The 27,078-nt window shown below is 42.4% G+C and overlaps 1 protein-coding gene across 1 annotated transcript in view; it reads right to left on the reverse strand.

Annotated features, from left to right (window-relative positions):
- LOC129161834 (zinc finger protein 665-like) overlaps nt 1-12,533 on the reverse strand; it is a 39,025-nt gene extending 26,492 nt beyond the window's left edge. The window contains exons 1-2 of the mRNA XM_070548190.1: nt 12,041-12,533; nt 11,785-11,897 (exon numbers count right to left, since the gene is read on the reverse strand). Coding sequence (XP_070404291.1) covers nt 11,785-11,794 — 10 coding nt within the window. The 5' untranslated portion in view covers nt 11,795-11,897; nt 12,041-12,533. The remainder of the gene's footprint in view (nt 1-11,784; nt 11,898-12,040) is intronic.
- Nucleotides 12,534-27,078: the final 14,545 nt, after the last annotated feature.

A 27,078-nucleotide genomic window follows, 5' to 3' on the forward strand; every position in this document is an offset into this window, starting at 1 on the left:
ATATTTGGAACAGTTAGAATAAACAAAACTTTTCTAAATAAAAACAAAAAGGTGCCAGTAATTTTTCTTCATTATTTAACAGGGTATCTGCAGGTTTAAGGGAGCCAAATTTAAGACTTTTTAAGACTTTTTTTTAAGGCCAATTTGACCAAATTTAAGCTATTTTTTAAATTAAATTTAAGCTATAATTTCCAGCTATTGCCTAGAACCGGTGCTAACCACGTCGTGAACGTGGGATTAGCCATCCAGTTACCATTAAACTTGCACTTCCCCATGGCGCAAACTCCCACTAGCGTGCTCATCTAAGAATAGCCCCCTTTCACAACCAACCGAATGTGTAAGGTTCCGCTTACGCCAATATCATACACAAAAAATGCTGAACTAACTAGAAATTCACGAAAATTTTATAGAAATAAAAGAATCTTGTTTATTGGGCCTTTGGTCATTTAAGACCTTTGGAAATTTTTAAGGATTATTTGTCATTTTTAAGGATTTTTAAGGCCTTAAATTTGGAAAAGCAAATTTAAGACTTTTTAAGACTTTTTAAGGACCTGGAGATACCCTGTTTAAATATAAAATGTTACTGTTGTATTCAATGTCTTATTTATCTGTTCAAAGCTTTATTAAAATCCTCTAGCATAAGTATAAAACGTAGAGAAACATGAAAATTAGAGCTGCAACAACGAATCGATAAATTCGATGAAAATCGATTACTAAAAGCGTTAGCAACGAATTGCGTCATCGATTTGTTATGTTGCGCAACTCTTCAAACCCCACACCCACCCCCCTAAAAATGTCCCCATGTAATCCGATTAATCGATTAATCATGTCGAGACCCCATCAGATTCATCGATTATCCAAATAATCGTTTGTTGCAGCCCTAATGAAAATGTTTAACTGTTCTCTTAATTTCTTAAGTTCAAAACATACAAGTCTCACCTGTCTTTGTACCGTGGGTCCAGCAGTGTAGAAAGTGCATACAGAGGTTCTTCTTCCACAGTGGCAAAGCGTTTGTCCACAGCTGCAAGAAGGGTCGTCTTCATGGTTTTTATTCCAGAGTCAGCCTCGGTTTCCATTGAGAGGAGACGTTTGAGAACGGTGATGCTCGGGACAACATCAGCGATGGAGGCTGTGGCTGTGCTCACTCTCTCTGTAAACTCCTCAAACGGCTCAAGGCAGTTCATCATTTTCTCCAGCAGAGCCCACTGGCTAGCTGTGGGAACTGAGGGCAGCTCATGGTCAGCAGAATAAGCACGCAGCGTTCTCTTCTGTTCAGTCAGACTCTCCACCATGTAGTAGGTGCTATTCCACCTGGCTTTGACATCCTGCTGCAGGCTTTATGTTGCATGTTCATCTCAAGCTGGATGTCTTGCAGCCGTGAATATGCCAGTGGAGAATGTTTAAAGTGTCCGACAACCGGTTTTGCACATGCAACCGCATCAATCACAGTGACAGGAGCCCCTCGTTAACGACGAGCTGCATTGTGTGCGCGACGCAGCCGACACTCCGGACCCCCAAGCTTTCCATCGCTTTTCTCATGTTGCTAGCGTTGTCCCTCAGAATAACGTGGATTTTGCTCTTCGGGATTTGCCACTTTTCAAACAGTTCCTTCGGGTTAGCTGCAATCGCGTCTGTTACGGCTGGAGCCTTTTTGTGGTGTTTCCATTTTCTGTGCATTTTTGTGTTTTCATTAATGCTGCATGTGAGGAGCATGCCTGCAGACTGTGGCCTGTTTGCTCACCCTTGCTCCTCCCTGCACCAGCTGAGCCGGGTTTTCATCAGCCGCTGATGGCTTGAAGGACCCGCTGCAGCTCCTCACCAATGGGGACAATAGTGCAGAGCTGCCTTTCATCTGGTCTGTTGTCTCCCACTTAGGGCTTTGATATCGATTAGCGAAAAGAAATAAGCATTAGGAATAATCTGTTACCTTTTTGAGATTTGTTATGTTACATTTTAGTGTTTGAGCCTGTTTTGGTTAAATGGATTGTTCCATGGTTTATTTTCTAGAGTAAGACAAAAAAAAAAAAACAAAGGAGAAAAGTAAATAAAACTTTTGTTAATTTTCCTTTGTGTCATGCGTCCTCCATGTTACCCCAGGCCCCCTAGACACCTGGGTTGTAACAGCGTCGCTTGTGTGTGACCCACGAAAGTTTGCTGTATTTAACATGACGCTGTGTGGCACAAAACCTTCATCCAGCCAGTGTGCAGTTAAACTCAAAAGTGACATGGGAGGAACATCAGCGCTCCAGACATCTGTTGTAAAACTTAGCGCTCTGACGTCTTTCGTTTCTGCCAATATATGCTGCCGCACTTTACTGTGCAGTTCAGGCAGAGCCGTCTCAGACAAATAATTTCTCCCTACCATGCTGTAGCGCGGCTCCAGGTGGTTGATTAGCAGCCGAAAGCCCTCATCTGCAACAACGGAGAGCGGCTGCCCGTCCAGGACAATAAAGTTCAGTATTCGCTCGGTGATTTTTGTGGCCTGCACACTATTGGGCGGAAAATTCTCTCCTCTTTCCTTTATCTCCTTCAGAGTTAGCTGCTTCAAGTCACCTCCTTTTTGTTTATTTCGGGCAACAAACTCGGCGTGCTCTTGGGGGTGAAATCTCTGAAAGTGCTTGATCAAGTTCGTTGTAGCTTGAAATTTTACTGCCGCCTCTCGGGACTTTCACTGCACAAGTGTTGCACGTAGCGGTTGGATGGGTTGGCTGAGGTGGTGTGAAAAATTTCCAGATAGCTGATCCTTTTGCTCGCTCCATATTGGCTCCGTGTGAGCCTTGAGCGCAGCACTATCGCCCGACGGCGTTAGCGCGTGACGTCACTCGATGCATATCTGAAGCCCCCTTCAGACAGGCCATGAAAAACGGAAATGTTCAGGACTCTGTCCGTAAGACCTTTGTGTCTGAATACAAACATCCGGATAACGTGTTCAGTGATTAAACCGGACAAAGCCCCTAGTAACAGGTCCGGACTTGTCACGGACAAGGTGGCTGCTTCAGACTGGTGAGGTCGAGTTCCGGACAGGGAGGAGGGGGAGGAGGAGGGGACCGGGGGACGCTGTGCGCACCAAGATAGCTCGCTCCTGTAGCATGAGGCGAACAATGGCAGCTCTTCTCCTACGGTACAGTCTAGACGCGCGACGGAGCGCTTCACATCGCTTCCGTGATTCCTTTAACCATTGAGCTTCATCATCCAGGTCTCTTATGCGTCTTCGTGTGCGCAGAATTATGCCTAACATAAGTCCGATCAGTAGCCACGTTTACATGTGCATATTTAATCGGATTGAATTCCCATTCAGATCGAAAATTCTGCATGTAAACATGTCAATCGGAATATTCTGATCCGATTCGACCCGATCGGATTGAAATTACAAACCGATTGAGAGAGGTGGTTTATTCCGTTCATCATTCCGATTGACGTGCATGTACACAGCCATTCGGATTGTTGGGGTAAAATAATGCCCACTGCGCATGTGTGCAACAGCGAGCGGGCCTCTCCGCTGTCATTTGGACTGCATGACTTCAAAAATGACGGCGTAATTAACGGGCAACGGCTTTTAAATCCGACGACAAGCCGTCCCGTTTCAGTAATATTTAATTCAGAACTTGCATTTTGTGGAAGTAAAATAAAAATCTGATTATTGCACAAATCATTCGACAAACATGTTCAAATCTACTGGAAATACGCAGGTTTATTGCGGGGGTTGCAGCGCACGGATCTCCGTTTCTGTCAGCTTTGAACGCAACAGGTGCAGCAGGTGATGGAGACGTGCTTGTAAAGAAGACAGGATAATACGGGTTTTACAGACCTGATTGGAGGCTGATGTTGGGTAGGAAAACGTCCTCGGTTAAATACTCTGGACGACAGTAAAGTCCGTGTTAAAAGCACGTAAACGCAGATGACCTGAGATGCGGTTCGTTAATGATGAACATCTTCTGTTATTTTGTTTGAACAGATTTTTCTCAACAGTTTCAGCTGATTGTCACATGTTATTAATAATAAGCCACAACAGAGCTCAGTAATAAAACACGAGTCTAACACCCCCCCCCCCCCACTTCAGACCCGCGGACCAGCTGATCAAGAGGCAGAGACATAACCCTCCCTTATTTTAATCAACAATAAAATGCAGCAAAGCATAGATCTGCAGTTATTCACTGAAGAAAACTTAACTTCTATGAGCTAAATATAAATATTAAATAGAATAAATGGATCAGGAAAGCAGGAAGAATAGTTATTTCTGTTTTTACATTTTTCATTTCGTTTCATGGCGTTTGTTTACAATTTTTCTTTCGGGAAAGGCAACTCTGCGCATGCTCAACCTATTTAATCGGATTAAATGCTTGGTGCATATGTACGCACGGCATGATCGGATCATTTCAGTTCGTGTCCATGTGAACAGAGATTCGGAAATTCCGATCAACCAAGATTTCAATCGGATTGAGGAAATTTGGTGCATGTAAACGCAGCTAGTGAGAAGAATTCTATCTCTTCGTCTGCCATGTTTGACTGAATGGCTTTGTTTGGGTAAATGACGCATGTACGCCCACCGCACCATCCGGGTGCAGCCTCCCCACCCCCTCTCCCTCGGACATCTGGAACTTTTCCCTGCTGTGTGAAGGCAGCCGAAAGGACAAGTTCCAGTACAAAAGTGGTGTGTCTGAAAACACAGTTCTGGTTAAAAACCGGACTGAATTGTCCACATATTCCAGAATGTCAATCTGAAAAGGGCTATAGAAATAGACTGAATAGATATCCTCCTATGGATCGGGCCCATTGTCACAGATCCCCGATCTAGTATTTTCTTCAATATCGGCCCGATACAGATATTCATATCGGATCGGAGCATCCATAAGAACAAACATCCCAGCTCTAAAGCCGATCTTCATCCGCATACATCACACGTCACATGATCAGGAAGCAGAAAATCTATGTGTTAGCAGATTGTTTTGGGACGCTGCTGTAAAAAAAAGTGAGGCGAGAACTTGAAAAGCTTCTACCGATCACAATTCGACAACGGATATGAAAGAACAGATAACACTCAAAATGCGCGGATTCTTCCTGATGTAAGAGGTGAGTCTCCACTTTGTGTTGGTAGTTTTGGCGTTGACATCATCATAGAGCAACGTTCTGTGACTCTTAAAAAACTGTAAAAAAACAGTAAAAACGCTGAAAAACGCTGGCAGCGAAGAGCTTTTCTGATCAGGAAACGGCTGGCAGTGAATGAGTTAAACAAAAAGAAAAATCTAATTTGTGGCGCGCATCCGTAAAACAATCCATTTTTAGACTTTTTCTGTGTTCACAAATCAGTCAGTGAATCATACCTTAATCAGTCACATGCACAAACCACGGCCCATCATCATTTATTGGACTGATGGTGGGCGAATGGAAAAACAGCCCAACCCTAGTGTGGGCTACCGGAGCTGCAATACTTACTCTGAACTGTGTGGTGCTAAAGAGTCGAATGTTTTTACACACTGGGCCTTTAAGCTCTAAACCACAGCGACATGCTGAGGCAACAGCAGTCATACGTGCTGTCAGCGCCGCTGTCGTCGTGTCAGCAGCATGCTGTCTCCCCAACTGTGATTGGTCAAATGATGATGAGTGACTGATGCTACAACAAAGGTAGGCTGTGAACAAGATGAAAACCTCTCCTGTCTCTGACTGATTCTCGTAGTGACTGAAACCCGACAGAAGACCAAATAGTTCCCACAGCTTCATCTCACCGCTCCCCATGGGGACGGGTCAAATGCAGGACGTAACTTCACCAGTGTGTGACGATGACTTTGGGACTTTAACTCCCCTCAGAACAAAAAATTCTTTGGATCAAAATGAGTCACATGACCACTATACTTGGATTCAAAAATCATTCATTGGAGAGATCTATTCACTCTAAAACTTCAAGGTTCTACAACAGTCTGTGAACGAGTGAATGACTGTGATGTAAAATGCTTTGGAGGGTTTTAGAACCCCAGTAGTGCTAAACATATACAGATCATTATTTTAAAGATTGAACCTCATTCTCATAATTTTACTGTAATGTCCCACCATAATGTAACCCAGTAGATAAAACGCCTTCATTTTAGTTTATTTATTGTATCAGCTTACTTCCATGCTTTCATATTGGAAAATATTTTTAGTTTGAAAAGACGGAAGTGTAATTCCTTAGTTCGTTCCTGATTCCGGTTGGCGCTCCCATCGAGTTAAACTTGCCCTCTCATTTGTTGAGAGTGGCGTTAGTCCCGCCTTCCTACAAGGTGAGCGACTCAGGCGCCGTTTTTGCTCTTTGGAGAGCTGGAGGAAGATTGCAGACGAGCCGCACTGAACCATATTTCAGGGGATTGAGTCGAGCCGTCTATACCTTTTATTGGGTGAGTCGCTATACAGAACAGGAGTTTAAGAGTATTTGAGTTTTCTAGACGGCTAATTTAGGTTATGTGTTATAGTGGGTTGTGTGGAGCCCACTCTAGAGAGACCAGGTGGCTGTGCTGGCGCTTCAAGCACGCTAATACCTCATCTTGGTGAGTTAACGCCATGTGATCGCTAAGCTCTGCTAGCAACCTGCTAACTAAAGCTAATTGACTTTGGCCAGCCACATGAGTTCATTTTAATGGATGTTAATGGTAATTCTGCTAACAGAAGGGAACTAGAGCTGAAACAACTAATCGATTTAATCGATTATTAAAATAGTTAACAACTTTTTTAGTCATCGATTAGTTGTTTAATAATCATATTTTACCGCATAAAGTCTATTTTTTACCACAATCTGACATCGGTTACAATCTGTTAAATTTGCCGCCAGTGTGTGGCAGAAATGAGCCACTGATCTACCAGTGGAGCCGTAGAAGAAGAAATGAGCCAATGAGTGCCCTCGGTTTTCACGACGTATCACGTTACTGACGCTCATCTTGCTGTGAGAGATGGCGGAACAAGAGGAAATACGGAAGAAAAATAGAAGCGACAAAACTGAAGAGAAACCCCGGACAAAAACCTCACGTGTATGGGAGCACTTCACTCTAGATGCCTTGAAAAGACCGGTGACCTGTAAAATATGCAAAAACCATCTAGCATGGCACCGAAGCACGACGTCCCTAAGTAAACATTTGAGACGAAAACATGTGGGGGCTGATGCAGCAGAGGAAGAGCCAGTCCGGTAAATCCGGTGTCGGTACAATATCTGCTCGGGTGCAAGATCGGCTCGGGGTCCTTCGACTGCCGATGACGTCAAAGTACGGCAAACCGACTCGGACAAAATACACTACACTTCTATACTGTTGGAAAGAATTTAGCACTTTCGTTATTAAAATAACGTTTCTTAAGACGTAAGTTTGTGTTTATAATGGTATTTGTAAAATAAAACACTATATCTTATTATTAATGTTGAACTCCTCTTTGAGCACATCCCTTGAAGAATCATAGGTATTAGCAACACCAGTGAAATTGTATTTGCAGGAAAGAAGTGTCCCGTTTATTTAAGTATTTTGTGTTTAGAGTTTTTTACGTCTTGTCATAGACTGTAGCTGCTAGCCAAAACTCTGGAGTTAAAAGTTTTCTGGCTTTACTAAAAAACCTTTCTGTACTTATTTGATTGATGGTATTTTTACTTTCTATTAGACTCCAAATGTAATCGTTTGGCACGTTTGTAATTCATTATTTGCAATAATGTAATCGGCGATATTAGCATTAGCGTTCCTATGGGTTTTTCCATGTATATTAGCATTGCGCTAACCACTCGCTGCCAAATTGAAGCCTTTGAGATTAGAAAATCTCCTTTTGTCACATCGCAATTTAATTGCACATGCAGTTAATCGTTCAGCCCTAATATACCTGCAGCTCTATGCTAAAAGTGTATTTTCAAAGAGGTAATGATGGATTTCTTTGTAAAAGTTGTCCATCTTTCCAATAGAAAGATTTGCCTGGACCAACGTAACGTGATAACAACGTAACGTGATTACGTAATTCATGTTCAGCCAATCAACTACTTAGACGTCATCGGCAGTCGACGGACCCCGAGCCGATCTTGCACCCGAGCAGATCCTGTACCGACACCGGTAAGTAACAGAAAATAAACAAGCTAACGCAGATCAAATTTGGGAGCTGAGTTCATTATAGTGGACGTTAAACATGTTTTTTTGCCGTGTCAGTCTACGGTGTTCTACTTCTGATTGACTAGATGCAATCGTGAATCTCCTCCGTGTTGTGTATCATGCGCTTGCCAAATTTAGTACGTCTGTTTATAAGAATGTTCTCGTTAAGAGAAAAACGGCACAAACCCATAACTATGTTCCTCATTCAAAAAAGGACAACTCCGCGGAGAAAAATATACAGACGAGCTGTGTCCAGGTGAATATAACGTGGCATAGTTGTACGCTTTCAGTTTTTAAATAGAGAAGGAATTCAGAAAGTCCTTTTTTAACTATTAAAAGGCTGTTTTACTATCTCACGCTGTAAAACACCTCACAACATATTTTTGTCAAAATAAATGATCACTGTATATTGCTAATTAATTCAAATAATGCAATATTGATTTAGTGTTGTAGTGTGTGTGCTGCTTTATTTTATATGTGTACTTATTTCAGTCTATTTGTGTTTCTTATGCAGAAAAAAACAAGCAACGATGGACAACTACATGGGGAACAAGACACTCACCCCCCAGCAATGCATACCACTTACAAACTCTATTCTAGATTCTGCATTATTTTTTATGGAATTTACCTCTTATATTTTGATGCCAAAAAATTATTCTGGACTGATATTTTGCACGGTTTAGCTCATTTTACACCACTGACTGTGTTCATGTGCAATAAAATAGATTGCAGTCAACTGCACAATTCTCTTATGTTTTTCTTTTTCATAACTGAAATGTATTCATCACTTGCATAGGTTAAATAGCTAAACAATAACAAATAGCTAAACAATAACAAATAACAAATCGATTAATCGAAAAAATAATCAACAGATTAATCGATTATGAAAATAATCGTTAGTTGACGCCCTAAAGGGAACAAATAATTATTTTTGTTTTATTTTTCCAAATGAATGTGAATATTGTGGATCTTAAATGTCAGTTTTGCTGATTATCATATTGTTATTGTGTAATTTTTGTATTACTCTATGGTTACATGCTAATCATAATCCTTGTTGAAAAAAAAACTGCTTAAAAAAGATTCAAACTATTAGTTACGTGAGTTAAAAACTGTTTCATGTATTGCCAAAATGTATTTTGAGAAAAGAAATGTACATGCATGTAAATTGTTACTATGGTAATTTGAAGGATGAAGAAAGAAAAGATTGTAAAAGCTATAGCTGTGAGAATAAGAGATGAGAATTTTATTTAGCTGTAAACAATAATTGCATTATTGTTGTGCAGGTTAGGTTTTTATGCTCGGTACGGGACTGAAGTGGATTGGAGTCCTGGATTCTCTCCGGATGGAGATGGCGAGCCTGTGCCCGAACTGAACTGAATCCCGATCAGGAGAACATCATTCTTCTATACTGAGCCAACATTCCAGTGGTAACCACTCAGACCACTGAACCTGAGTTTTACAAGACCGAGGAGACTTTCTTTTTGACTAGACTACGACCAAATAGAAGACTGGCTTAGAGCTCAACCTGACTAGGTTTACTGATATAGGGGAAAAGGCCTAATTGTTTAATTATATGTCTATTGCAGCTGCAGTATTATTGTTCTATTTTCATATATCTATATAAAATTACAAATCTGGTGCAACTGTGTTTTTTTGCTCATTCTTTGGATCCAGCTATTCCATTTCCCACTCACTGGTAATTTGTAAGGTAATCCTGTTGGACCTAGAGTCTGGCCTATTTACAGGGGTGGACCGTTAAAGCGCCCGAGCGCCAATGGCGCTAAATTTTCTCGTCGGGCGGTAAATACTTGACGACTTACCGCCCGGGTGGCGCCCAAGCCTTATTTGTCATTTACACACCGGCTTTCGCCTACATCATGGCCCCGCCCTGTAGGAAGCTGCCGTTTTCGTTTCGCGCGCGTGAACCTGCGCGCCTCTAGCACTTGTACGATTCGTGCACGTACTGCACGATTAGTTATAGTCACGTGAACTATAAGTTCACTATTAAAGACGAAGTGGAACCACGCTAGAAACACACAAGCACGCAGGAAGATCGCGCCACCACAGGGATGGGATTTCTTGATGAAATCTCCGGCAAAACGCTTTAAAACTGGTGAGGAGAAGTGAGACAGTTCGAAACGGTATGAAGCAGAGAAGCGTGTGCGTAGGTGGAATGATTCTTGGCGGTTTAAAGAAGACGGGAGGCGCAGAGAATGGCCGTGTTCGGGTTGAGCTGCGCCTCGCCTGGAAAACAGACGAGAGCAGACGGAAGCAGCAGGGGGAGTGGCTGAAAGCCGGCGTTTCGCCGGGGACACACCGGCCGCGGAAGCGCCCGAAGCGAATCGCTCACGAAGTCCGGCCGCTGCTCGCCGCTACTCAGTTCAGATCAGACGCGCCCCATTCGAGGCGCGCCTCGGCTCCGCTGTGGTTTTTCTTTTAACTACCTGCTGTCCTCAATTTCCTCGGCTCTTTTCCTCTACGTGTGTGTGGTGTGTGTGTGTGTGTGTGTGTGTGTGTGTGTGTGTGTGTGTGTGTGTGTGTGTGTGTGTGTGTGTGTGTGTGTGTGTGTGTGTGTGTGTGTGTGTGAGTGAGTGAGTGAGTGAGTGAGTGAGTGAGTGAGTGAGTGAGTGAGTGAGGAGAGAGAGGAGAGAGAGGAGAGAGAGAGAGAGAGACTATGGTGTGAACCAGTTGTTTCTGCCAGTTGAATCTCTTGGATTTCCCTGCATGTGTAGCTCGGGGGATGACGATGGATGAAGATATCGCGTTAGCATTCACACTTGTTCAATTTTCAATTTTAATTCTGGTGCCTGTTAGCAGCTGAAACACATCCTCACGTGCTTGTGGATATCATATATTGTATATGAAGACCTGACTGTAATAATAAGTAAAGGTCAGCAGCTGTAGCTTCAGTGTGCTCATAGGAAACGTGACAAAAGAAAACAAAACACATTTCTCTTTATGGCCTATATTGTTGTTATCATCAACATAACATGATTTACAGAATACATGTGACCAACTAACATTTCATGTTCTACCACCGGATGTTTGGATCAAAATATGAACCAATCAGATCTTAGATCAGGTGAGAGCCAGGCGTTTCCCGTCATCCTCTAGGTTTTGCAGCCAAGGGAGAGCAACTGCAGCGCCTTGCTCCAAAATCTGCGGCCGCCTTGATCTCACGAGGTTATCGTTGCCTACGTATGCATGACGTCAGAGCAAGTCGGCGTCAATTCGGACACAAATCTAAACGGCATGCACTGCTCGCCGATCACCGCTGGTCTAATCTGCACAGAACTGGCTCATCTTGAACACAGTCAAAGGCTCGAATACAGCAAAGCGGAGTTGGTGATGTACTGCGTTGTATGCCGGAAGTATGCAACGACAAAATCGTGTTTTGTTGAGGGAACAAACAAATTCAAACTTGAATACGTTATTATGTTTGTGAATGTGTACAAAATAAAGGTTTATTACATTTAAAACGGTTCAGTTGTTATTTTGACTCATTTTGGCAGCTGACCAGTGGGGCCGGTAGATTCTTGGCGGGGCCGGTAAATATTTAGAGTTACCGGCCCGGCTGGCCGGTTGGTTTTGAAGTTAATGTCCACCCCTGCTATTTATTATTATTTTTTGAATAAGTGGTAACTTAATCTGACGCCAGGGTTACAATAGACTGACAATATATTCATTCATCCACCAGTACCTGTGTCCATGCTGTCCAGGTCCAGGTGGTGAAGAACACACGATGAATCAGTCCCAGCTGATGGATGATCCTGAAGTGGTAGCAGGTTTTCTTTAGCCGTGTTTAGCTAACAGCTGCAATAGAAACAAAGCAGGAGAGCTGATTAAGATGCTGCTTCAGAACAACGCAGGAGATTAAAGATCCAACGCTTTGGTTCTGACCAAAGGAACAGCAGCAGATCCAGAGGGCAGGAAGTCTAGAGAAAAGCTTTTCTCACCCACAACCTGATTCTGGAGCTCCGATTGTCACGAAGACCGCAGAATATCTTCTCTGGTTCTGGAAAGAACTCCACCAAGTTGTTGAGGAGGAGAAGAAAGTTTCCACAGCCTGGTGAGAAGATTTCTGCAGCAGCAGCAGTTAGTCGCTTTAGCTGATCAACTCTCCCAGAGACTGAAGTGAAGACATTTTTACTGCAGAGCCTCAAATATTCTCCTCACACACCAGAACAACAAGCTAGCTCTGCTAGCAGCTTCCGGTTTCTACTCTTTCTGGTGGTCGGTGACCAGCGTAAAGGTGCACTACCGCCACCTGCTGGAGCAGAATAAAACACCTGGCTCTCATACAACTTCCGCTGGTGGTTTTTTAGACAAAATATTTGTCGTAATGTTTTTTGTTCCTCTCTCCAAAAGCACCTCGCTGCAGACCTCCACTGTCAGGCTGCTTCCGGTGGAGGCTCCACTGTCAGGACGGGAAATGCACGGGATACATTACAAAATAAAACGGCAAACATACTTACGTTTGTAATTGATAGGTTTCATTATAAAATATTATGTAAAATCTATGAATTATTTCTCTATAGTTCATATGTAGTTGTCATTTAACATGCTTACGGTTGTAATTTTTCTAAATGAATTAACGAGTGGCCGGGATAGGTTTCAACATAAAACGCTAAAATACTTCGTCATGTTTCTAAATAAAATCCAGAATGCTGTTTCGGTTGAATCGCTCTCCTCACAAACGCTCCCTCTTCACCAAAAAGATAAGTGACTCAGCGAATACAATTTGTGTACTTGTACCAAAAATTTTGAATAGGTGAAGCAGTCGTTTTGTATCAGTGAGACAGGATTTTTCTAGATTTGTCTCATTGATTTCAATTTCACAGTGACGAAACACAAATCTATTTGCACCATATTGTTGATAAACTGGGGTTAAAGTGTAACTGTAGCAATTTTTTGATGTGTGACTCAACTTATGCATTTTTTCTACTTTTATCAAAGATTTTGATCAAGTGCAGCTGTTGTTTTGTATCTGTGAAAGATAGAAATTTTCTCTGTGATTTCAAGTTCCCAGATTCGAGACACAAATATTTTTGCACCATATCTTTTGGATATACTGGGGCAAAACTGTAACTGTAGGTATTTTTTATGTGTGGCTCAAAATTTGCAAATTTGTGTACTTGTACCTACAATTTTGAGTAAGTGTAGCTGTTGTTTTCTACCTGTGATAAAAAGACAAATGTTATTGCACCACATTTACCTTAAAGACTGTCATGACCTCTGTTCCTGAGCTCCGTTTTAAACTACCACACCATGGGCAGCTCCTCGCTCCGGCCCCGCTGAGACAGAGGATCATCACCATGGAGAGAGGCACGCTGACACCAGCTGCGGATAATCGGGACTCATCAATGGGCCATTCCCATCTGTACCGGGTCGGCCCGGGCCGGGTAGCCCCAGTCGGCCCCAGCCTGGCCCGGTTGATTCCACACATCCTTGTCTTAAGCCCATGTGGGCTGATTCTACCCACCAATCAGAGGCTTGCTCTAATGGAAGGTGTGAATTTGCTGTCAGCAGTGGGTGTGTTGGCCCTGGTCGGCCTGAAGCAGACCCCCTCGAGAAGAGGGCCGAGAATGAGCCTTGGTTGGCCCGGAAAAATACCAGGCCACCCAGATATGTAAACAACCTACGCTACCCGGCCCGGGCCGACCCGGGCCGGGTGGCGACCCTATTATTTGGGCGACGGTGGCACAGGAGTTAAGGGCTCGCCCCGTAATCTGAAGGTTGCAGGTTCAAGCCCTACTCAGTCTGTTGCTGTCGTTGTGTCCTTGGGCAAGACACTTAACCCACCTTGCGTGCTGGTGGTGGTCGGAGGGACCGGTGGCGCCAGTGCTCGGCAGCCTCGCCTCTGTCAGTGCGCCCCAGGGCAGCTGTGGCTACATCGTAGCTCATTCCCACCAGTGTGTGAATGTGTTTGTAAATGGGTGGATGACTGTAAAGCGCCTTGAGGGGTTCCAGGACTCTAGAAGGCGCTATATCAAATACAGGCCATTTTGTCAATGACTGTGGAAAAATTTTGGGTAAAAAATGTTTAATATTTCTTTTTACCAATTTAATTTAAATTGACAAATGGGGTCATAGCGTCTGATGTTATGTTCCATTCTAATACTCTTTCTTTTCAAGGATGAATTCCAACAAAGGCATCAGATATCCAAAGAAGAGTTGGAAAATGTTCTTTCACTGAGAACTACCTTTACAGAAGCAACTTCACTTCTTTCTGTTTCAAGGCCAACATTTTACAAGTTACTTAAAGATCATAACATCCCAGCCTCAAACTATGTCAGCATTAGTGATGAACAGTTGGATACTATCATATCACAAATAAAAACTGGACATCCAAATATTGGGGAAGTGATGCTTATGGGACGTCTGCGCTCTAGAGACATTGTAGTTCAAAGAAGGCGTTTAAGAGAATCTTTGCACAGAGTTGATCCAGTGGGTATCCAGTCAAGAAGAAGATCATCCGTTGTCAGACGAGTATATTCTGTCCCACATCCCAATTTCATATGGCATACAGATGGAAACCATAAGCTAATTCGTTGGAAGTTTGTTGTCCATGGTGCTATAGATGGGTACAGTAGAATGCTAATGTTTCTTCACTGCTCCAACAATAATCATGCTGAAACTGTTAAAGACCTCTTCACTGTTGCAGTTGGACATTTTGGCCGACCACTTCATATTAGGACTGACCATGGAGGAGAAAATGTCAGAATTTGGGAAGATATGCAGTCAACCAGGGGTGAAAGTTCTGTTTAACAGGAAGTTCAGTCCACAACAAGAGAATTGAGCGTTTTAATAGAGACTTAAACAACAACTGTAGCAAAGTTTTTGCACAACATTCTATGCGTTGGAGTCATTAGGTTGTCTTAACTTGGAAAACCCAACAGATTTATTTTGTCTTCACTATGTATATTTACCCAGAATCAACCACACATTGGAGGAATTCAAAGCATCATAGAACAACCACTCCATTTCATCTGAAGGAAACAAAACTCCAGTTCAACTTTTCTCACTAAACAGTTTTTGGCTCCACAACCCACAACAGTCAGCAAGAGACGTGCTCTCAGTAAGCGACCAGAGTGAGTTCATGCCCTTGACCAACATGGAAATGCAAGAACTTTCTGTTACAATCAACCCTCTTGAAAATGACAATGATAATGGAAAAACATTGTTTCAGAGAACACAGCAGTTTGTTTTCAACAAACTTGTATGAATGAACTCCTAAGTCTGACTAATGTAACACTTACACTTTTGAAACACTTCTGTAAATAAATGTTAGTACGTAAACTGAGCAATTGAAAATACTTTAATAACAATAAAAAAGTGAAATAGGAAATCACATGAATTGTGGATTTGTAGATCCTGTACCATATGTATTGGAGGATGTGAGGGACATTTGTGTTCAAATGGTGCTAAATAAAGAATCATTCATAAGTGCAACAAGGAAGCAGTAGTTAAATTCATCATCATCTGCTGTTGTTTTCGCATTCACAAAAAGCTGAAGTTCATTTGCACATGTGTGTGCAATGGGAAGAGTTTTAGTCTCATCATGTACAAAAGTTATTTTAGGAAGTGGATAAAACCAACACCCGGGGCCCTGCTGCTCCCTGTTGCAAATGCCAGGATGTGCCCAGGACTCAAAACACTCACAAATTTCTCCTCATCTTCAGTCAGCATCTTGTCTCTAAGCTCCTTTTCTGAATACAGATGAAAATCTTTAGTTACTCTAGATCTTAAAGCTACAATGGCAAATCTATAAAACAAGCAAGCTTAAAACATTTTCCATGGCTTTCAACAACATTGTAACATAGCCTAGCTATAAATATTTTTTGGACATAAAAAAAAAATTGTGGTTTTCTCACATTTTTCAAAAAAAAAAATGCAGATAACACACCTTGGTCCAAAACCAGCGATTGGACCATCCGGTCATCAGTGTCACCAAACCCCCGCACACCTTTGACTTCTCCATTCATTACACATTTGCACATTCAGTTTGTGATCAATGTTTCAGATTTGTCTTTTTGCATATAGTGTTTTCTTGACTATTCGTTGTAAACAAGAGATGGCTCATATTAAGCGGTTTCATCCTCTGGAAAGATAAGTTTATAAATAAATATAAATTTAGCAGCAGAACGCCACTGGTGTGAGAGGTTCTCTGCTCAATAATATCAGAGATGGAGAAACAGCCGGCTGCTACCATTTCAACTTTAGGACAAACTACCAGAGTCCCAAAATGAAAACCATCATCGTGTGTGTGTGTGTGTGTGTGTGTGTGTGTGTGTGTGTGTCTGTGTGTGTCTGTGTGTGTCTGTGTGTGTCTGTGTGTGTGTGTGTGTGTGTGTGTGTGTGTGTGTGTGTGTGTGTGTGTGTGTGTGTGTGTGTGTGTGTGTGTGTGTGTGTGTGTGTGTGTGTGTGTGTGTGTGTGTGTGTGTGTGTGTGTGTGCCTGCTCTGTCTTCTCGATCCCCAGTGAGTCGTGGAGGATGGTTGCTTATACTGAGCCAGGATTCTCTGGAGGTTTCTTCCTGTTAAAAGGGAGTTTTCCTCTCCACTGTCGCTGCATGCTTGCTTAGTATGAGGATTGCTGTATAGTCACTGACACTAGTCAGTGACTTGATGCAATTTGCTGGGTTCCTTATATAGGACACATTATTTCTGATTGGCTTAATGAACTGTGAATTGGAATGTTTATTATGTGAAGTGCCTTGAGACGACTCTTGTCGTGATTTGGCGCTTTATAAATAAACTTGAATTGAATTGAATTGAATCTGAAGTTACGGACAAAACAGTGACTGGTGTTTGACGTCATCTTGTTTACTCTGGCAATGCTTGTTCCCATATCAGATGAGCGTGGTCTGGGACAGTGTTGGGAGTAATGTGGTACAAAAGTAATTAATTACTGTAATGCATTGCTTTTTGTTGTAGTGTGGTAATGTAAGGCATTACAGGGAAAGAAAATGGTAATATTTACTCGGTACAATTGTCAGTAACGCGGTAATTACAATGCATTTTTAAACCCAGAATCAAGATGTGTTCCTTAAAAATTCAAATTGCGGGAAACCCGAAGAAAGATCCAGTATCTGCATATATTACGTCATTTATGGACTCAGCTTTGCGGGCAGAGAGGACGCAGCTGTACGCGGTAACAGACCGCGGTCAGGTGAGCCGTCATTTGTGAGCCGCGGTCAAGCCAGCCGCATCTTATCCGCCATGAAAATTTCATTGCGCGTTTACAACAGTCAACGGCTCAACTACTCCAGCTGCGTCCTGCACGCGGCCGCTGCAACATTCACAAAATCGCTCCACTAAAACAAAATAATTCACTTGCGATCGTTCATATCAGTGCATGTTCTCTGGTACTTTGTACTTTTCTGACGTGCTTTGCCTCAGCTGAGTTCATAATCTGTGCCCCGGTGATTTCAACTCATTACTGCTGGAGCGCCACGCATGTGAAGATCCCTTTGGCTGATCGTTAGAAAGTAAGAAGTCTAGGAAACAGTTTTTCTGGAAGACGGAGAAAACATGCAGCATGCAGGAAGGTTAGAGAGAGAAAGGGCAGGAAGTTATTCACATAAAATCAAGAAAAAAAGAAAAAAGTGGGTAGATTTACCCCCAATACACATTTTTACCAGTGAAAGCAATAATATATAAGCATTTAATATTTATACATGTGATAGAATCAGATCACCCCAGAAGTCAGTCCCACATCCAGGGCCGTATCAAGGCATTTGGGGACCAAGGCAAATATAGGCTTGGAGCCCACCACCTCACTCCCTGCTCAGTTAATATAAGATGGCAGCGTGCTGAGAGTACAGATTGTTGTTGCTTTTATTTAATAAACAATCATTTTAAAGCACTGTTATTATATCTGACTGTTTTTAACAGCAATCCTAGCTCAGACACCACATCACCTTCCACATATATGTCATGAGCTCACTGAGCATCACATGACCAGATTCATATTGAAGTTGTTTTGGTGAAAGTAACTTAGAGTAATGCAAAAGTAGTGTAATGCCTTACATTTTAAAATCAGTAATAGTGTAATGTAATGAATTACTTTAAAATGAGGGTAACAAGTAATAAATAATGCATTACAGTTTTGAAGTAACTTGCCCAACACTGGTCTGGGATGATAACCAACAGGAGGGTTGAGAGTTCTCACTGTTTGTGTTTAAAAGCTAACTTGTTTTGCATATTTATCATTTTAGCTTTATTTGATAGAAGATGAATAAAAAAAACACCATGTTTCAACAAAGCAATCTCAGATTTTTACTTTATTGTGTCATGCCATTAAACTTAAACAGTGTTGGGAGTAACGCGGTACAAAAGTAATTAACTACTGTAATGCATTGCTTTTTGCTGTAATGTGGTAAAGTAAGGCATTACAGGGAAAGAAAATGGTAATATTTGCTCGGTACAATTGTTAGTAACGCGGTAATTACAACGCATTTTTAAACCCAGAATCAAGATGTGGGTTTCCTAATAATTCAAATTGCGGGAAGCCTGAAAAAAGATCCAGTATCCACATATATGACGTCATTTATGGACTCAGCTTTGCAGGCATTCTATGAGCAGAGAGGACGCAGCGGTAATGGCCCAAATAATCCAGCTGCGTCCTGCGCGCGGCCGCTGTTATATTCACAAAACCGCTCCACCAAAACAAAGTCATTCGTTTGCGATCGTTTATATCCGCCCATATTCTCTGGTACTTCATGTACTTTTCAGCTGAGTTCATAATCTGTGCACCTGTGATTTCAACTCATTGCTGCTGGAGTGCAGCGCATATGAAGCTTTTTTATTTATTCATTTTTTTTGCGTTCGGTAGATCCCTTTGGCTGTTTAGTTAGAAAGTAGGAAATCTAGGAAACAGTTTTTCTGGAAGACGGAGAAAACATGCAGCATGCAGGAAGGTTAGAGAGAAAGGACAGGAAATGATTCAAATAAAATCAAGAAAACAAAACAAAGTGCTTGAAAAGAAAAAAGTGGGTAGATTTATCTCCAATACACATTTTTACCAGTGAAAAGCAATAATATACATAAGCATTTAATATTTATACATGTGATAGAATCAGATCACCCCAGAAGTCAGTCCCACATCCAGGGCCGTATCAAGGCATTTGGGGACCAAGGCAAATATAGGCTTGGAGCCCCCACCACCTCACTCCCTGCTCAAATGGCCCTATAAGATGGCAGCATGCTGAGAGTACAGATTGTTGTTGCTTTCATTTAATAAACAATCATTTTAAAGCACTGTTATTATATCTGACTGTTTTTAACAGCAATCCTAGCTCAGACACCACATCACCTTCCACATATATGTCATGAGCTCACTGAGCGTCACATTACCAGATTCATATTGAAGTTGTTTTGGTGAAAGTTACTTCAAGTAATGCAAAAGTAGTGTAATGCCTTACATTTTAAAATCAGTAATATTGTAATTAATTACTTTAAAATGAGGGTAACAAGTAATAAATAATGCATTACAGTTTTGAAGTAACTTGCCCAACACTGAACTTAAAATGCTTAACCTGCAAAAAAGTAATAATTAACCAACTTCATGTGCATGTTATTTTAACATTTATTTTTCCTTATGAACTCTGTGACTAATACTTACTTTCAACACAATGCAGAAATTTCCTGAATTTCACCAACATCATCTCTTCCTTTGTTCTTCTGTTACTACCCAGTACAGAGTAGCTTGGCTTGAGAAGACCAGCAACTAAATCAGCTGTCAGAGTTGTGTCCTCTCTTGGCGTGTCCAACAGCACACGCACACTGGGCTTCTCTCTCAGAACTGACAAGAACTGCAGGGTCAGTTAAGAAAAAATAATTCCAAAAAGTGTACAACTTTCACAAGACAAGCAATGGCATAAGAAAATGTGATCATCTTTTTGGTCTTACTCCATAGTAGGTCAAACCATCAATTAGCTGATCACGACAGCTCTGCCGAGTCAGTATGGCATGGTACAGTACTGCATTCTTTACAAATAGGTTTCTGTTGGCCATAGTGACTGTGAGTGGAAGATCTTCTACTTGAAAACGCCATGAGTCACAACTGCGGATTGCATTGTCCAGCTCTTCTTGTGTTGTTGCCTCTTCAACCTAAAATAATAAGAAAATGCTTTTACAGTTTTGTCTTTTTTTAGCCTTTAACAACAAGAAAAAAGAAAATTTGCTGTGCTTTCAATTTCTTTAGTGTTGGGTCAACATATAGAAACGTTAGCAATCAAGACATTTGGTTATGATAGAATCAACAATTTTGTTTATAAATAACACTTATTCAATGCTCATTGTAACCATGGTTTTAAAAAGCAACACAACAGTTAGTAGAGCAAGGCAAGTTTTAAATCAAGTCTCTATGTATGCCCTATTGTTGATTGGTCTTGCCATAATTCACATATTGTGCAGAAGTCTGGGGAATTAATTATGCAACATCAGTGCAGCCACTTGTTATTTCACAGAAGAGAGCTTTAAGGATTATCCATTGAGCGGGTTTTACAGATCATACCAATACACTTTTTTTGGAGTCCAAAATATTAAAAATTAAAGATCTAGTGGATCTACAGACTGTTCAAATTCCATTTAGAGCAAAGTGTAATGACTTACCTCTTAATGTTCAAAAATTATTTACTCAGAGGGAAGGAGGGTACGTGTTGAAAGGAAAACTAAATTTTATATTACCAATAGCATATAGTAGGAAGAAAAGTTTTTGTGCTTCTGTACAGGGGGTGAAATTGTGGAATAACTTAAAATACGTATAAAGCTTAAGGAATGTATAAATATAAAACAATTCAGGGAAAGCTTTAAAGAAATTATTTTGTTGCGTTATAAAAATTAAGGGCAATGAAATGGAAATGTAAAGTTAACAAGGATGTATGACTGGGAGAGGAAGTTCAGTTGAAAATTTTGTTCCAAATACTTTGGAAATGCTATTGCCAACTTTTCACAATTTTGTATAAAGTAATATGTTTTTGGTTTTGTAAAACATACGGATACAATTAATGTACTGCAATTTTATATTAGAATTTGAAAAGGGGGTGGGAAGTGTCACACCCTGTCCTGTCTCCCCTTTTGGTTTAGTCCTGTGTCTCTGTTAATTACTCCCACCTGCCTCTCGTTTTCCAATCACCCAAGCTCCCAGCCATCTTGTATTTAAACCCCTCCAGTTCTGTGTCTGTTGTTGCCTCATTGTTTCTGTGTCAGCGTGTTCAAGATTAAAACCTTTAAACTGTTCATGTCTGAAAGACTACCTTCTGTACCCGAGTGAGGATACTCATCTGCGCTGCACACTCCTGCGTGTCTGACAGAATGATCCAACCCGTTAAAGGATCCAGCGGGGAGATTCTCCCCTGGGGGTGCCTGCTCCAGTTCCTATCCTCTGACCACCGGCCGGCTTCTCCTCCTTCGGCGTCGCCTCGCCGCCGCCGCCGTCACCGACCCTCAGCCTTGGCGTTCCTCTCCACCCTACCGGAGCCAGAGGACCGGGAGACGCTTCTGGATCGCTCCAGCTTCATGGGCACAAGACTGGCTGTGTGCTCCCCGGAGCTGGCCCACGGCGTGGGGAAGGATGCCGGGCTCCACCGCAATCCTGTGTTCCAGGACGGAGCCGCGAGCTTGCCGCTGCCCCGGCTCGGCGCACCTAATTGGACCCGCCCCCAGTCAGACCAACAGTCCCGTCTCCGGTCCAATCCACGCCTCCGTCATCTGCAGGCGGAGGAACCACGCCCACAGCCCAGCAGACAGAGCTCGCAGGTCTCCAGGTGGAGCTTGGCTGGATCCATCAGCTCGTCAGCCTCAAAGAGTCCCACCTGGACACCCTACCCTCCCCGAAACGCCAGGAGAGGGTTTCAGTCCAGCCAGCAGCTCCCTCATCTCAGAGCCAGAGGAGCAAGCCTGCAGTCCACCCAGCAGAGCTCGCCAGTCTCTGAGCTGAGCTGGCCCAACTCCATCAGAGCCTCAGTCTCCAGGAGCTCCAACTGCACACTCTATCCTCCCTCCTCTCCCAGTTTCCAGCACCACCAGTTCAGTTGCATCCTGTTCCAGCGGTGGTCCCGGTGGATGCACCACATCCTGTTCCCGTGGTGGTCCCGGAGGTCGCACCGTGACCTGTTCCAGCAGTGGTCCCAGAGGTCGCATCGCATCTTGTCCAGCCTGTCCAAGCGGTCCCGTCCGCAGCAACTCCTCCTCCGGTCCAGAGGCCGGCGGTCCAGAAGCAGACAATCCAGAAGTCGATGCTCCTGGACCAGAAGTCGACGGTCCAGAAGTCGACGGTCCAGAAGTTGATGTTCTTTCAGTCCAGAGGTTGACGCTCTTTCCTGTCCAGATGCAGGCCCCCAAGAGCCCGTTGTCACCGCCTCCTCTGCCACAGACGCGAGCCCCCAAGAGCCCGTCGTCACCTCCTCTGCCCCAGGTGCAGGCCTCCGGACTCTACTGGTCCCTGCCTCCTCTTCATCGGGCCCTCTCGGCCCTCCCTCCAGGTCCCCCTCCTCCTGCCCTGCTCTATGTTCCTGTGGGCGTCTGGAATCTGCCCTTGGCGGGGGGGGGGGTGGGGGGGGGGGGGTGGTACTGTCACACCCTGTCCTGTCTCCCCTTTTGGTTTAGTGCTGTGTCTGTTAATTGCTCCCACCTGTCTCTCGTTTTCCAATCACCCAAACTCCCAGCCCTCTTGTATTTAAACCCCTCCAGTTCTGTGTCTCGTGTTGGATCATTGTTTCTGTGTCAGCGTGTTCAAGATTAAAACCTTTAAACTGTTCATGTCTGAAAGCCTACCTTCTGTACCCGCATGTGGATCCTCATCTCCGCTTCACACTCCTGCGCGTCTGACAGGAAGTGATAAGTGTTAAACTTCAGCCCACTCCATTTAAAGCAGCAGTGACTATTTAAACGTTGTATGGTTTTTTTTTTTACATAATGTTTTATGTTCTATATATTGTGCATTATTTCTTTTTTCTTTTTGTGCGCTTGAAATAAAAGAGTTCAATTAAATTCCACACTTGCTTCTGGATTAAAGCTTCTGTATGCATTTATAGGAAGACACTAGGATAAGACAAATAGTTAAATGACACAGAACAGATTGGTGGTTGGAATTATAGTTGGAATCTATGTCAGATATTATTTAAACCTTATATCTCCTTTTCACTGAATTGATTAAATGACACATTTAAACTTAATTATGCCTTTAACTCCTAATTATTTTTCAAGACTGTTTAAATCCTGCTGGACCAGGCCATAGTGAAACTGACTTCAAAATATAGAAATATATATATATATTATTATGACCAATTACAATCCCAAATACAATTCAACTTGTGTTTTTTTGCAGATAGCAAAAAAGCAAACCATGTAATGTCTTAAAATTAAGTACTAGAGAATCTTTCAATTAATAATGAAATCAAATATTTTGCAGGAAAATAGGAATTCACTGTTTATGACTGCACAGACTGCAATACTTTAATTCAATTAGTGCGAGGAGATTAGTATTTGACATTAATGTACCACAAAGTGCTCTGTAAATGCTGTAAGGTGATCTGTATGTCACGAAAAAACACAACACAGCACAACAATGGTGATAATGTTGAACATTCTGCTCAGTTGCTGGGTTTTCAATTTAATTCAATTTTATTTACATAGCGCCAAATCACGACAAGAGTCGTCTCAAGGCACTTCACATAATAAACATTCCAGTTCAGTTCAGTTCAGCAGTAGCTCAACAGGTTGAGCGGGTTGTCCAGTAATCGGAAGGTTGCCGGTTCAATCCTGGCTCCGGACAGAGAATTCTGCTGTTGTGTCCAAGACACTTAACCCACCTTGCCTGCTGGTGGTGGTCGGAGGGACCGGTGGCGCCTGTGATCGGCAGCCTCGCCTCTGTCAGTGCGCCCCAGGGCAGCTGTGGCTACATCGTAGCTCATCACCATCAGTGTGTGAATGTGTGTGTGAATGGGTGAATGATACACTGTAGTGTAAAGCGCTTTGGAGTCCTTACTCTGAGAGGTGCTATACAAGTGCGGGTCATGTATCATTTAATAGCTTTATTGACAAGGATGAAGGAGCCCTGCGGCGACATACAAAGCTGAGTGAGCAGAAGCTAACGGCAGCGTGAAGCAGCAGCATAGGCTGAAGGCCAAAGCTAAGCAATGCGGTAAACTGGTAAATAAATGCAGCGCGGCTTAGCATGCATACTGACAATGTGACCAGAGCCGGTGTCGGTACAAGATCTGCTCGGGTGCAAGATCGGCTCGGGGTCCTTCGACTGCCGATGACGTCAAAGTACGGCAAACCGACTCGGACAAAATACACTACACATCTATACTGTTGGAAAGAATTTAGCTGTTTCGTTATTAAAATAATGTTTCTTAAGACGTAAGTTTGTGTTTATAATGGTATTTGTAAAATAAAACACTATATTTTATTCATAATGTTGAACTCCTCTTTGAGCACATCCCTTGAAGAATCATAGGTATTAGCAACACCTGTGAAATTGTATTTGCAGGAAAGAAGTGTGTCCCGTTTATTTAAGTATTTTGTGTTTAGAGTTTTTGACGTCTTGTCCATGAGGAGTTCAATTATGCTCATAGCTGCTAGCCAAAACTCTGGAGTTAAAAGTTTTCTGGCTTTACTAAAATACCTGTCTGTACTTATCTGATTGATGGTATTTTTACTTTCTATTAGACTCCAAATGTAATCATTTGGCAAGTTTCTAATGCATTATTTGCAATAATGTAATCGGCGATATTAGCGTTAGCATTCCTATGGGTTTTTCCATGTATATTAGCATTGCGCTAACCACTCGCTGCCAAATTGCAGCCTTTGAGATTAGAAAATCTCCTGGCTTTACTAAAATATCTGTCTGTACTTATTTGATTGATGGTATTTTTACTTTCTATTAGACTCCAAATGTAATCATTTGGCACGTTTCTAATTCATAATTTGTAATAATGTAATCGGCGATATTAGCATTAGCATTCCTATGGGTTTTTCCATGTATATTAGCATTGCGCTAACCACTCGCTGCCAAATTGCAGCCTTTGAGATTAGAAAATCTCCTTTTGTCACATCGCAATTTAATTGCACATGCAGTTAATCGTTCAGCCCTAATATACATGCAGCTCTATGCTAAAAGTGTATTTTCAAAGAGGTAATGATGGATTTCTTTGTAAAAGTTGTCCATCTTTCCAATAGAAAGATTTGCCTGGACCAACGTAACGTGATAACAACGTAACGTGATTACGTAATTCCGTGAGGTTCATGTTCAGCCAATCAACTACTTAGACGTCATCGGCAGTCGACGGACCCCAAGCCGATCTTGCACCCGAGCAGATCCTGTACCGACACCGGATTAAATAAATGAACTACACTAGGCAGGCTGCATTTTTTGCCCCCCCCCCCCCCCCCAATCGATGTTATTTAATGAACTGAAATCTGAAACTTACCAAAGTTACTAATAAAAGTTCATTCACATTTTACATAGCCTAGTTTTTGGTTACAAATTGGTTGTTTGCATGCCAGAATAAGTCATGTGTTGTATGTTAAACATTCTATCAGACTTTTTTTGTTATTAATAATTTATATCTCATTACACAGCTGTATTAAATGATAATAAATTATCCTCATCTTATCTATTGGGAGTGTCAATGTTAAGGCAGTAGTACCAGTAAATAACCACTAGGTGTAATTAAACTATGTAAACAGAGCAAATATATTTATCTTATTTGCTCTGTTAACATTTAACCAGCAGCGGCTCCAGACAATTTTTATTGGGGGACAATGGGGGGTCCTGGTCATTTCAAGGAGGTTCTCAAGAAAACAAAAAATGCAGTGGACAGCTAGTAACTGCATATTACTGCTACTAAACAACAAAATACTACAACTACTTTGTTTTTAATTAATTAGTCAATTGCAGTGTGCAAATAATATCCTTTAATTGCCATAGCCACACCCATGACACAAAACACCCATGACAGAACACATATTTACAAAATAGTATCTACTCTCATAGTCTCACCACTTCTGCCCAGTTTCCCCCTCCTGTCTTCTTCTCTGCTCCTCTTTTCTCCAGTCTCCTCCTGTCTTCTTCTCTGCTCCTCTTTTCTCCAGTGTCCTCCTGTCTTCTTCTCTGCTCCTCTTTTCTCCAGTCTCCTCCTGTCTTCTTCTCTGCTCCTCTTCTCTCCAGTCTCCTCCTGTCTTCTTCTCTGCTCCTCTTTTCTCCAGTCTCCTCCTGTCATCTTCTCTGCTCCTCTACTCTCCAGTCTCCTCCTGTCATCTTCTCTGCTCCTCTTCTCTCCAGTCTCCTCCTGTCTTCTTCTCTGCTCCTCTACTCTCCAGTCTCCTCCTGTCTTCTTCTCTGCTCCTCTTTTCTCCAGTCTCCTCCTGTCTTCTTCTCTGCTCCTCTACTCTCCAGTCTCCTCCTGTCATCTTCTCTGCTCCTCTACTCTCCAGTCTCCTCCTGTCATCTTCTCTGCTCCTCTACTCTCCAGTCTCCTCCTGTCTTCTTCTCTGCTCCTCTACTCTCCACTCTCCTCCTGTCATCTTCTCTGCTCCTCTATAGTTTCCACTGTACGTTTCAAAATGTTGAGCCAGTATGCTCTCTCAGACTCCTGTTGCTGTACTATGTTTGAATCTATGCGTGCATTTTTATTTCCACGATGATCCATACTATTCTCATGTTCATGCAAGCGATTAGCACAGTTTTTCCAGTCATTATATCCAGTGACAAATTGATTGTCTCTTACACTGAACAACTTGCAGCAGAAACAGAATACAGTTCCAGTAGATGGTGAGTACACTAACCATTTTCTTGACAGCGTTTCTCCATTTAGCTTTTTTCTAAAGAAATGTTCCTTAGTTAAGCATCGGTTTACGTCTCCGTATTTCCTCTGTGATGCAGAGAAATCTCCAATATTTTGGGAGGGATGGTTTAGGGCAAAGTACTCACGCATCCTGTCATCAATTTCGCACCATTTTGCAGGATCAGATGGGTAGGTTCTT

This window comes from Nothobranchius furzeri, chromosome 2 (genome assembly GCF_043380555.1).
Source record: "Nothobranchius furzeri strain GRZ-AD chromosome 2, NfurGRZ-RIMD1, whole genome shotgun sequence".
NCBI classification, from domain to species: domain Eukaryota; kingdom Metazoa; phylum Chordata; class Actinopteri; order Cyprinodontiformes; family Nothobranchiidae; genus Nothobranchius; species Nothobranchius furzeri.